Genomic DNA, 12,825 nt, shown 5'->3' on the forward strand with positions numbered 1-12,825 from the left:
AAAAAAAAAGAGCAGTATTGCTGCTAGCACGTCCCACCTTCAGCCCTAAGGTGGTTTTCTCCTTTCTCAGTAAATAGAACATACAATTGGGTTTTACATGGAGATGTTCCATTGCCCAGGGATGGGCAGGAGACAGATGCTTTTCTCTATCTCAACTGCCAAGAGGCCTTCTTTCCTCTTATACTAGTACTCCTCAGCACAGACCCTTCATGGGTGTCAGGCTGGGGGACGATTAGGTCTTTCCCTTCCCAGGTGGCCATATTTCAGACTATCACTTGGGGAGAAACCTTGGACAATACCTAGCTTTCCTAGGCAGAGGTCCCTGTGACCTTCGGCAGTGTATGTGTCCCTGGGTACTTGAGATTAAGAGAATGGTGATGATGACTTTTAACCAGCAAGCTGCCTTCAGACACTTGTTTAACAAAGAACACCCTGCACAGCCCAAATCCGTTAAACCTTTAGTCACCACAGCACATGTCTCTTGCAAGGACAGGGTTGGGGGTAGGGTCACAGATTAACAGCATCTCAAATACAGAATAAAATGGACTCTCTTATGTCTACTTCTTTCTATATAGACACAGTAACAGTCTGATCTCTCTTTTCCCCACAAGAAACACCTTTTTAAAAGCAAAAAAAAATCTGATGAGTCCTTATAATAACTGGCTTTAGTTTCATATCATTGAAAAAGGCACTGAAGAGATTAAAAAAACTTATCTTGAATCGCCAATGCTGCACTGCCCCTGTCATCAGGCAATGGCAATGACAGTGTGGTGCAGAGAATGTCTCTGGGTGCTGGGGGAGGGAGAACAGACACACTGATATCAGAAATGAAATTCTGATGCATTAAACTCAGTGCTGTCTTGTTAGAGAAGGAAAACAACAACAAACAACAACAAAACTGGACCAAACTCAGCTGATGCTCACCCATGGAGGGAGCATTTAAAAAAGCCATAATCAGAGGGGAATTGCCAATCCCAGCAGTCAAAACTGGAGTTCCTGTAAACCTCACCACCACAGACCAAAGTGATCTGAGTCATTAAGTAAACTTTAAAGGCAGTCTAGGCCACAAGGATTGCAACTCTGAGATGAGTCCTTTTGGTCCAGGACTGAACTGGTCCAGAGACAGTGGACTGGAGAGGGGTGCAACCTACCGAGACACACTGAGGCTGCTAAGGGAGTGCTGGTATCATGCCTCCCCTAACCCCAGGCTGCATAGCTCATGGCACCAAAAGAGACGCCTTCCTTCTGCTTGAGGAGAGGAGGGAGAAAAGTGGGAGGAGTTTGTCTTTCATCTTGCATGCCAGCTCAGCTGTAGCAGAATAGAGCACCAGTCAGAGTCCTGAGGCTTTGTTCCAGAACCTAGCTACCACATGGCATTTCTAGACACATCCTGGGCCAGAAGGGAACCTGCTGCCTTGAAGGGAAGGACCTAGTCCTGGCAGCATTTATCACCTGCTAACGAAGAGCCCTTGGGCCCTGAACAACAAGCAGCAATACCCAGGTACTATGTCAAAAGCCTTGGGTTAGCCTCTGAGACTTGCTGACTTCAGGTGAGATTCAGCACATTACCAGCTGTGCTGGCTATGGGGAGACTCCTTCTGCTTGAGTAAAACAGAGGGAAGAGTAAGGGGACTTTCTCTTGCACCTTAGGTAGCAGCACAACTACAGGGCTGAAGAACACTAAGCAGGTTCTTGGGATCCCCCATTCTAGGATTTGACTCTTGGATGGCATTTCTGGACCTTCTCTGGGCCAGAGGGGAGCCCACTGACCTAAAGGGTGAGTCCCTGGCCAGGCAGTATTCACCACAAGCTGACTTAAGAGCCCTTGGGCCCTATGGGAACATCTGCGGTTTTCTGGCAGTATTCCGCATGGCCAGTAGTGGCAGGTGGCTACAGGATGAGGTTCCTTTGCCTTTGGAAAGTGGAGGGAGAGTGGGAAGGTCTATATCTTGTGATGTGAGTGCCCTTCAGCTGCAGTATAATAGAACACCACGTAGACTTCTAAGGCTTTTGACCCTAGTGCCTAAATCCCGGACAGCATCTCCGGACCCACCTGGGGCCTGGGGGATCTCACCTTCCTGAAGAGAAGGACACGGCCTGGTTGGCTTTGCCAGCTATAGATTATGGAACCCCAGGGCCTAGAGCAAACAAAGACAGTAGCCAGGAAGTGGTTACAGCAGGCTTTGGGTGAGACCCAGTGCTGTGCTGGCTTTAGGTCTGACCCAGCACAGACATACTGGTGATGGCCACAGGGGTGCTTATGTTACTCCACCCTTAGATTCATGTGGCTCAGAACACAGAGAGACTCCATTTGTTTGGGATAAAGTAAGGGAAGAGAATAAGAGTCTCTGCCTGGTAATCCAGAGAATATTCCATATTTTGTCCAAGACCATCAAGGCGGTACTTCTATGAGTCTAGAAGAAGCACAGTATTACTGGGCTTGGGATTACCCCTAAAGTAGATACAATTTAGATCACAACACCCAAGTCCCTTCAGATATCTATAAAGTCATCCCAAGAAGGACAGGTACAAACAAGCCCAGACAGCGAAGACAATAAATAAACAATTCTTGAATAACCAGACAGTGAATAACATTTACTAGTAGGAACACTGTACAGGAAAACATGACCTCACCAAATAAACTAAATAAGGCACCAGGGACCAATCCTGGAGAAACAGAGATATGTGACCTTCCAGATAGAATTCAAAATGGCTGTGTTGAGGAAACTCAAAGAAATTCAAGATAACACAGAGAAGGAACTCAGAATTACATCAGAAAAAATTAACAGTGATATTGAAATATTTACAAGGAATCAAGCAGAAATTCTGGGGCTGAAAAATGTGATTGGCATAATGAAGAATGCATTAGAGTCCTTTAATCACAGAATTAATGAAGCAGAAGAAAGAATTAGTGAGCCTGAAGACAGGTTATTTGAAAATACACGGTCAGAGGAAACAACAACAACAAAAAAGAATGAAAAACAACAAAGCATACTTACAGGATCCAGAAAATAGCCTCAAAGGGCAATTCTAAGAGTTATTGGTCTTAAAGAAGAGATAGAGAAAGAGATAAGAGAAAGTTTATTTAAAGAATAACAGAGAACTTCCCAAACCTAGAGAAAGATATCAATATACAAGTACAAGAAGATTAGAGAATACCAAATCAATTTAGCCCCCAAATAACACCTCAAGGCATTTAATAATAAAATTCTTCAAAATCAAATATAATGAAAGGATCCTAAAAGCTGCAAGAGAAAAGAAACCAATATATCTGACAGCAGACTTTTCACTTGAAACTTACAGGCCAGGAGAGAGTGACATAACATAATTAAAGTGCTGAAGGAAGAGTTGTTTTACCCAAGAATAATATATCCAGTGAAAATATCCTTAAAACATGAAGAAGAAATAAAGACTTTCCTAGTCAAACAAAAGTTGAGAGATTTTCTCAACACCAGACCTGTTCTATAAGAAATGCTAGGCCAGTTATGGTGTCTCACATCTGTAATCCCAGCACTTTGGGAGGCTGAAGTGGGTGGATCTCCTGAGGTTGGGAGTTTGAGACCAGCCTGACCAACATTGAGAAATCCTGTCTCTACTAAAAATACAAAAATTAGTCATGCATGGTGGTGCATGCCTGTAATCTCAGCCACTCAGGAGGCTGAGGCAGGAGAATCACTTGAACCTTGAGGGTGGAGGTTACGGTGAGCCAAGATCATGCCATTGCACTGCATCCTGGGCAACAAGAGCAAAACTCTGTCACACACACACACACACACACACAAAGAAATGTTAAAGGGAGTTATTCAATCTGAAAGAACAGGACATTAATGAGCAATAATCACTTCAAGGTAGTAATACAAAACTCACTGGCAATAATAAGTACATAGAAAAACACAGAATATTATAACACTATAACTGTGGTGTGTAAACTACTCTTATGCCAAGTAGCATGTCTAAAAATAAATAAATAAAAAATAATAGCTACATCAACTTTTCAAGACATAGGCAGTACAATAAGGCATAAATAGAAAAAAATATTAAAATTCAGGGGAAACAAAATTAAGGTGCAGTTTTTATTGGTTTTCTTTTAGCTTGTTTAGGCAAAGAGTGTTAAGTTGTTATTAGGTTAAAATAATGGGTTATAAAATAGTATTTGAAATCCTCATGGTATATTAGTTCAAGCTTACATTGCTATAAAGAATTATCTGAAACTGGGCAGTTTATAAATTAAAGATGTTTAATTGTCTCACAGTTCCACAGACTGTACAGGAGGCATGGCTGTGGAGGCCTCAAGAAACTTACAATCATGGTGGAAGGTGAAGAGGAAGCAATCACGTCTTCACATGGTGACAGGAGAGACAGAGAGTGAAGAGGGAAGTGCCACACACTTTTAAATCATCAGATAGCATGAGAAGTTACTCACTATCATGAGAGCAGCATGATTTAATCATCTCCCGCCAGGTCCTCTCTCCACATTGGGAGTTACAATTCAGCATGAGATTTGGGTTGGGACAGCCACCCAGCAGCAGACTTCTGCCTGGACATCCAGGCATTTCCATACATCCTCTGCAATCTAGGTAGAGGCTCCCAAATCTAAACTTTTGCCTTCTGTATACCCACAGCCCAATGCCACATGGAAGCTGCTATGACTTGGGACCTGCACCCTCTGAAGGAACAGTCCAAGCTGTACTTTGGATCCTTTTAGCAATGGCTGGAGCTGGAGTGGCTGGGACACAGGGTGCCATGTCTCAAGGATGCACAGATCGACAGGGCCCTGGGCCTGGCTCACAAAACCATTTTTCCCTCCTTGGCCTCCAAGCCTGTAGTGGGAGGGGCTGCAGTGAAGGTCTGAAATACCCGGGAGGCATTTTCCCCATTGTGGTGGCTTTTAACATTTGGCTCCTCTTTAGTTATGCAAATTTATGCAGCTGGCTCTAATTTATCCCCATTTAAATTTATCTTATTTATCAGAGACCATCTTCATTTGGGCTGCTTTGACTTCCTGGCTTTGCTTCAGTTCTTCAGGCACCAGGGCCTGGCTCCAGGCTCTGAATTTGGCTCAGGTTTGCACCATGTATCTCCTTCTGGAAACCAGATTCAAGGGGAAGTACCTACTAGGGAAGCACTACCCTAGTACAAGAAATCAAACCTTGTAGCAAAATCACACTGAAGCTCTTGCTTTTATCACATCCACTCACATCCTATTGACCAAAACAAGTCATGAGGACCACAGTGGCCAGTGAGAGTGATGGTAAATACAATTCGTCCACTTTGTTCCTCCTGATGTGGTGTGAATGTATACTGCTGCTACTAGGAAGTAAAGAATTGAGATGAATAATTCCAAATGCCACTTGTAAGACTCCATTTATATAAACCATTATAAGTGTTCACTAAACAGATAATTATAGTTAAGTTTGGGAGATATAATTTAAAATTATTCTTATTTATTCTATTTTTTCTGAAATATGCAAAAATTTTAAAAATTAAATTTCATTTTAAACCGACAATAATTATGCATATTCATAGTGATGTTTTGATGCATGTCATGTATAGTGATCAGATCGGGGTAATTAGCATATTCATAGTCTCAAACATTTCTCATTTCTTTGTGTTGAGAACATTCAATATACATATATATTCAAAAAATATACTAACATTTTAAAAACTAAATGAAGAATTAAAAAAATTATATTCCCTCTTTTTTTTTCCTGGCCTGATCAGAGTTAAATAACCTACCTCTTGGTGTGAAGAATCTAAATGAGAGACTTACTTGCATTTTCCTCATTTATCTAATTCCTAAGGATTGGTCAGAATTCTTACTTCTTAAGGAGGTACAATACCAATGGAAGATCTTCTATCTAGTTGAGAAGAATGTTTCTGTCTTATTTTTCCTTTGCTATGTAGATGATTAACTCTTCTAGATTTATCCATATTAAAGTATAGATATAGTGACAGGATTAATAACAAAATAACAACAGGCACACACTTGGATGATTGTGACAAGATCTGGACGCTGGCCTTTCCTGTGTCATTGATATATAATGTACCAGTGGGTGGATCACATTCATTCTCTGGGGATTGTAAGCTTTCATCAATATACACAGACATACTTCCAGGGACAGGAAGCCACATCCATGTATATGCACTTATGAGTACGTGAATGATCATTTCATGCTTGGTGAACTGAGTTCTCACAGAAACTTTAGTATCAGGAGCCCAGTACCACCAAACATGGAGGGGCATCCTCCTCACTGAGCACAACCCACCTTCCTGGGCTGCAACCTATTGAGTATTCTTTCTCTAATCTCCTTCATCTTGACACTATAGAGAATAGGGTTTATCAATGGAGGAAGAAGGAAATGGACATAGGAGAGAAGAGTATGGGTATGCTGAGTGATTGGCAGCTCAAGATGGCTAATCAGTGCCAGGAGGATCATAGGAATATAGAAGAGGAGCACGGCAGAAAGGTGGGCAGCACAGGTTTGACCAGCCTTCCAGCGATCTTCCCTGGACTCCACACCTTGCAACACCTTGCCAGTCAGGTCATAGGAAAAGAAAATCAGCAGGGGGTCCAAACCCATGACTGAAAGAACCACAAATAGGCTATAGGCTGCACCCCAAGCTCCTGGGCAGGCCAAACGAGCCACATCTGGATGCAAGCAATAAGGATGGGTTAGGACCTGTGGGCGGCAGTAGGGCATGCAGGCCAGCAGAAATGGCAGGGGCAGATGGAGACCCAGGCATCTAAAAGCAATGGCCAGGCTGATTTTGCTAATTACATCATTGGTGAGGAGAGCTGAGTAGTGGAGAGGTCAGCAGATGGCCAGTGCCCGATCAATGGACATGGCAAGCAAGACAGAGGACTCCATGACAGAGAAGACATGGACAAAAAACATCTGTAGAAGGCAGGCTGAGGCAGGGACAGTGTGAACACCAGCGAGGGCAAGGCCCAGCAGTGTGGGCGTCAGGGCGGTAACCAAGCCAATATCAGACACACTAAGCAAGAAGAGGAAGAAGTGCATTGGGCGGTGCAGGGCAGGCTCCAGGGCAATGATCCAGAGGATGGTACCATTTCCCAGTGCAGAGAGAAGGTAGACAGCAATGAGGGGCATCGTCCACCAGGAGGGTGCACCTGATAGGCCTGGCATGCCCACAAGCAAGAAGGTGGGGGCCATTGAAGTGCTGCTATTGGGGGCTGTCTGAGTTGGTAATGTTGACATAGTTCAGAATTTCACGTTGAACTCTGGAACCTGAAAAATAATTAGAAAGGTTTACTTAATCGTGTGCCAAATTTGCACAAAACTTTCCAAAATAGCCTGCATCTTCACTCCCCTGACTCATGCACACACACACACATACATAAATACACATTTCCTCCCTATGCACACACCCATCCTAATAGTATATACAGCATTCATTCCTTGCGTTTGAGGTTTTCCTATAGCTGTCCTCATAGCTCTGTGGCTCTGTTTCTTTTCCTAAATTTTTTCTCATTTTGTTGACCTTGTCTCTCCCTGTAGTGTTATCCTATTTTCTTTCCTTCCTTTTTGACATACACTTAAGGAGACAGTCTATTTATCTATATTTTTTTCTCTTCTCAACCCCAGACAGTCTGACTTCTAGACTGCCTTAAGATATTTACATTTTGGTGCACTTTAACTGTTCTTGCTAAGTCCCCAATTACTCCTTCATTTCTAAATTAAGGGGCATTCATTTTTTCTAAGCTTGATTTATTTCTTAATGAGCTTTGGCTACTATGGAGCTGCTTTTACTTTTCAAAATTTGCCTTTTCAGAATTTAGCCTTTTAGTTCACCTTGCTATGTCCCTATGATTTATACATTGGTATTTAAAATTTTTATTTTATTGAAATGTAATAATTGTACATATTTAAGGGGGTGCATGTGGTATTTTGTTACATGCAAAGAATGTGAAATGATAAAGTCAGGGTATTTAGGACATCCATCGCCTTGAGTAATTATAATTTTTATATGTTGGAACATTTCAAGTTCTGTCTACTAGCTATTTTGAAATATAAAATACATTGTTGTTAACTATAGTCACCCTACTTGGCTGCTGAACGCTATAACTTATTTCTTCTATCTAAGTGTATGTTTATATTTTTGAGGTATTTTTACTTGGCCCTCTTTCTTAAGTGGTCTTATGTACTCTCATGACATCAACTTGAGTCTACAAACTGATGAATTACTAATATATATTCCCAGATCCTACTAGGGTTCATCTCACCTTGGATATCCCATGCAATTTAAATTCAAATAATCCAAAGCAGATCTTAACAGACACATCTTAATGCCTCTGTCAGAGTCATCAGTTAGGAAACAGTGAAGAGGAATTTATGTCAATAGCAAAACCAGTAAGACACTCCTTGGTTCCCTAAGTCAGTTGTTGGTGCCACCATTAATCAATTTCCCAAAATAAAAACCTGAGAATTCGCCTCTCCTCAAATGTTATATCCAAGTATTATTTATAATTTTAACAAGAGGGACTGGGCACACACCATAGTCATATCTTCTTCCCTGCCCAAATGCCCAGAAAGATTCGCACTGAAATTCTGGACAAAAAGACAATGAAAATTGGGATCTAAAGAAAAGTAAAATAAAAGTAAAATAAAAAGCTTGCTAGGTTTTGTTTTCAGGGTAATGATATAGATACAAGTTAACCCTAAACATTTATTTAAAAAATTCCAAATACGTATGTTATGAAACATTACATTAACATTTAAAATAAAATATAACTTTCAAGCTAAAAAAGAAAGATAAATGCAGCAAAAAGCTTAATCCCACAGACTTTTAAACAGAAATAAATAGAAACAGACATTCATTTCCAGTGTGATGGATTGAGGAGGCTAACACATCCTCTCCCCTACAAAGCAGGTATAAAGCTGACAAGCTGTCAATAACTTCCATTTCGGCACTCTGGAAATCCATTAGAGATGTAAGCTTGTTTATTGAAACTACTGAACTTTGGAAAATAACAGCCACGCGCCTGGCATTTTGGCAAGGCAGCTTCATTCCGCTGCCTCCAGCTCTATCATCAGTGGTCAGATAAGGAAACCCCACAGCTTTGTTCCTGCACTCGTGAGGCAGCTTCCGTGATCTGGAGCTCTGTCAGTTAGCATGGCAATTTTGGTGGCAAGGAAATAGGGAGGGCCAGCAGCTCCACTACCCTGAAGTTCTGGTCCTCTTTGGGGCAATGTGTCCACCAGCAGACTAGGTGGGGATTTAACACAGAGTTCTGGCTGAAAAATAAAACCAGATGGTAAGTGGAATCTATAGGAAGAAATGAAGGGTACTGGACGTACTCAATATATGGGTAAATATGAAGGACTCTATACACATTTTAGTTAATTTTCCCTAAATTTCCTTAACAGGTTTGAATTGGATGAAAAGATAATTATAATACTGTATTGTTGAGTAAATTATATATATTATATATGTATGTGTCTGTATATGTATGTATATGTATTATAATAACAGCACAACAAGGGGAGGAATTAAAATTTATTAAAACAAAACTTTTGAATTTTACTGGAATTAAGTTAATATTCTGAAGTAAATTATATAGTAATGTGCATATTGTAATTTATAGAACAACTGCTAATAAAACAGTAAAAAAATCAAGAGATGAATTGAAATGGTTTGCCAAAAACATTTAAACAAATGAATACAATGAAAAAACAGCGGACCAAAAAAAGACACAAGACTAACAGAAAACAAATAGCAAAATGACAGGTGAAATTTCAACCATGTCAGTAATCACAAAGTGAATGGACTAAACATGCATCATAAAAGGCACATTGTTACATAGAATAAAAAAGCAAGTTATAACTATATTCTGTATACAAAAGACATACCATAGATTCGAAGGAGTAAATAGTTGAAAGTAAGAAGGTAGAAAATTATATATCCCACAAAAACACATGAGAGATGGAGTGGCTACACCAATATCATATAACAATCATAAATGCATACATAAAGAACACTAGATCCTAAAATACATGAACCAAAACTGGCAAAATTAGAGTGAGATGAGCAATTTATCAATAATAGTTGAAGATTTTAATATCCCAAACTCAATAATTGGTACAACAATTGGAAAAATACACAAGGAAATAGAAATCTTTTGAAAAACACTCTGAATCAGAAACGATATTTATATAATACTCTCCACAATAGCAGACTGTGTATTCTTTCCAAGCACATATATAGGATTTTCTGTATGAAGAACTGTAGGCTGGGAGGCAAAATAAGCTTTAATAATTTTTAAAATATTCGTATACAGAGTGTGTTCATTTCTCAAATCAATAACGTAAGCCTCCTTAAGTATTTACAAAACAAAGAACAATCAATACCCAAACTAAACAAGTGTTGGTGAGAATGTGGAGAAAAGGTATCCCTTGTACATTGTTGGTAGGAGTAGAAATTTGTACACCCATTATGAAGAATAGTATGAAAGTTCTTCAAAAAATTGAAAATAAAACCACCATATTGTTCAGCATTCCCACTTCTGGATATGTATTCAACGGAAATAAAACCATGATCTCAAAGAGATACCTTCACTCCTATGTTCATTGAAGCATTATTCATAATAGCCAAGATATGGAAACAACTTAAGTGTTCATCGATGTATGAAGAGGTTAAAAATTGTGATATATATAATATTCAGTCTTAAAAAAGAAGAACAACCTGTGATTTGCAACAGCATGGATAAATATGGAGGACATTACATCAAGTGAAATAAGCCAGACACAGTAAGAAAAATGCTGCACGACCTGTTTTGTGTGAACTCTAACAAAGTCAAACTCATAGAAACAAAACAGAAGGGTGATTATCAGGGTTTGAGGGGTTGTGGGGGAAATAGGGAAATGTGAGTCAAAGGATACAAACTTACAGTTATAAGATGTGTAAGTGTTAGAGGCTTAATGTACAGTATGACGATTATAGCTAAAAATAATATATTGTATACTTAAAATTTGCCAAGGGGAACCTCTTATGAATCCTCTGGACACACACACACACATACAAACATGCACACACACACATACAATGGTAACTGTGTGAGGTAATAAATATGTTAATTGGCTTGATTGTGGTCAATATTTCACAAGGTATACATATATCAAAACATTATATTGTACACCTTGAATATAGACAATTTCAAATTGTCAATTATACTTTAATAAAGCTGAAAATAATGAAATAAAATTAAAAAGCAAAATAAGTACAGGTGACATAACTAAAGATTAAGAAATTGAAAACCCGTAGCAAGCCTTAAAAAGAAAATACAAGATGCAAATTACCAAAATGAGGAATGCAATGTGGGATAACACTATTAGACAATTAGCTGAAATTTTTTTAAATCCTAGAAAACTAAAAATTATAAAACTGACTCAAGAAGAAATAGCAATTCTAAACAGACCTATAACAAATAAAGTCAATTACTAATTAAAACTCTTCCTACTAAAAAATGATGAAGTCCAGATGATTTCATGGGTGAATTAGATCACATATTAAAAGAAGAAATAATCACTAATGCTTCTCATAATGCTTTAAAAATAGAGAAGGATTTTATAAAATCCTACTCAATCCAGAAGTAGAGTGTAATCTTGATTCTAACGCCAAATCATAACAAAAAACATAGCACTGACAAATTTTCCTCAAGTAAATAGACATATGAATTCTTAACATTAGCAAATTAAATTTGGCTACATATAAAAAAATTCTGCACTGTGGTTTTGTGGAATTTATGCCTAAGTGCAGAGTTGGTTTTGTATTTCAACATCAACTAATGCAATAAACACTAGAAAAAAGTACAAAAATTGCATGGTCATCTCAATAGGCACAGAAAATCATGTGTCAAATCATGTACTTACTCATGACAAAAACTCTGAATAAGGAGGATTCCAAGATGGCTGAATAGGAACAGCTCCAGTCTACAGCTCCCAGCATGAGTGGCAGAGAAGATGGGTGATTTCTGCACTTCCAACTGAGGTACAGGATTAATCTCACTGGGGCTTGTTGGACAGTGGGTGCAGCATACGGAGTGTGAGCTGAAGCAGTGTGGGGCATGGCCTCACACTGGGAAGTGCAAGGGGTCGGGGAATTCCCTTTCTTAGCCAAGGGAAGCTGTGACAGATGGTACCTGGAAAATCAGGACACTCCCACCCTAATACAGTGCTTTTCCAATGATTTTAGCAAATGGTACACCAGGATACTATGTCCCATGCCTGGCTTGGAGGGTCCCTTGACATCCACGGAACCTTGCTCACTGCTAGCACAGCAGTCTGAGATGAAACTGCAAGGCAGTAGCAAGGCTGTGGGAGGGGTGTCTGCCATTGCTGAGGCTTGAGTAGGTAAACAAAGTGACCTGGAAGCTCAAACTGGGTGGAACTCACCTCAGCTCAAGGAGGCCTGCCTGCCTCTATAGACTCCACTTCTGGGGACAGGGCATAGCTGAACAAAAGGCAGCAGAAACTTCTGTAGATTTAAACATCCCTGTTTGATGGCTTTGAAGACAGTCATGGCTCTCCCAGCATGCAGTTTGAGATCTGAGAATGGACAGACTGCCTCCTCAAGTGGGTCCCTGAACCCCAAGTAGCCTAACCTCCCAATAGGGGCCAACTGACAGCTGATACAGCTGGGTGCTTCTCTGAGACAAAGTTTCCAGAGGAAGGATCAAGCAGCAACATTTGCTGTTCTGCAATATTTGCTGCACTGCAGTCTCCACTGGTGATACCCAGCAAAGAAGATCTGGAGTGAACCTTCAGCAAACTCCAACAGACATGCAACTGAGGGTCTTGATGGTTA

At 39.9% G+C, this 12,825-nt stretch overlaps 1 protein-coding gene across 1 annotated transcript; it reads right to left on the reverse strand.

The window, feature by feature from the left end:
- Positions 1 to 6,248: 6,248 nt before the first annotated feature.
- On the reverse strand, positions 6,249 to 7,220 carry OR51S1 (olfactory receptor family 51 subfamily S member 1). Its single transcript, XM_017895938.1, is given in 1 exon segment — positions 6,249 to 7,220. A coding segment is annotated over 1 exon segment (972 nt).
- Between the last annotated feature and the right edge of the window lie 5,605 nt (positions 7,221 to 12,825).

Source organism: Rhinopithecus bieti, unplaced genomic scaffold (assembly GCF_001698545.2).
Source record: "Rhinopithecus bieti isolate Rb0 unplaced genomic scaffold, ASM169854v2 scaffold_648, whole genome shotgun sequence".
Taxonomy (NCBI): domain Eukaryota; kingdom Metazoa; phylum Chordata; class Mammalia; order Primates; family Cercopithecidae; genus Rhinopithecus; species Rhinopithecus bieti.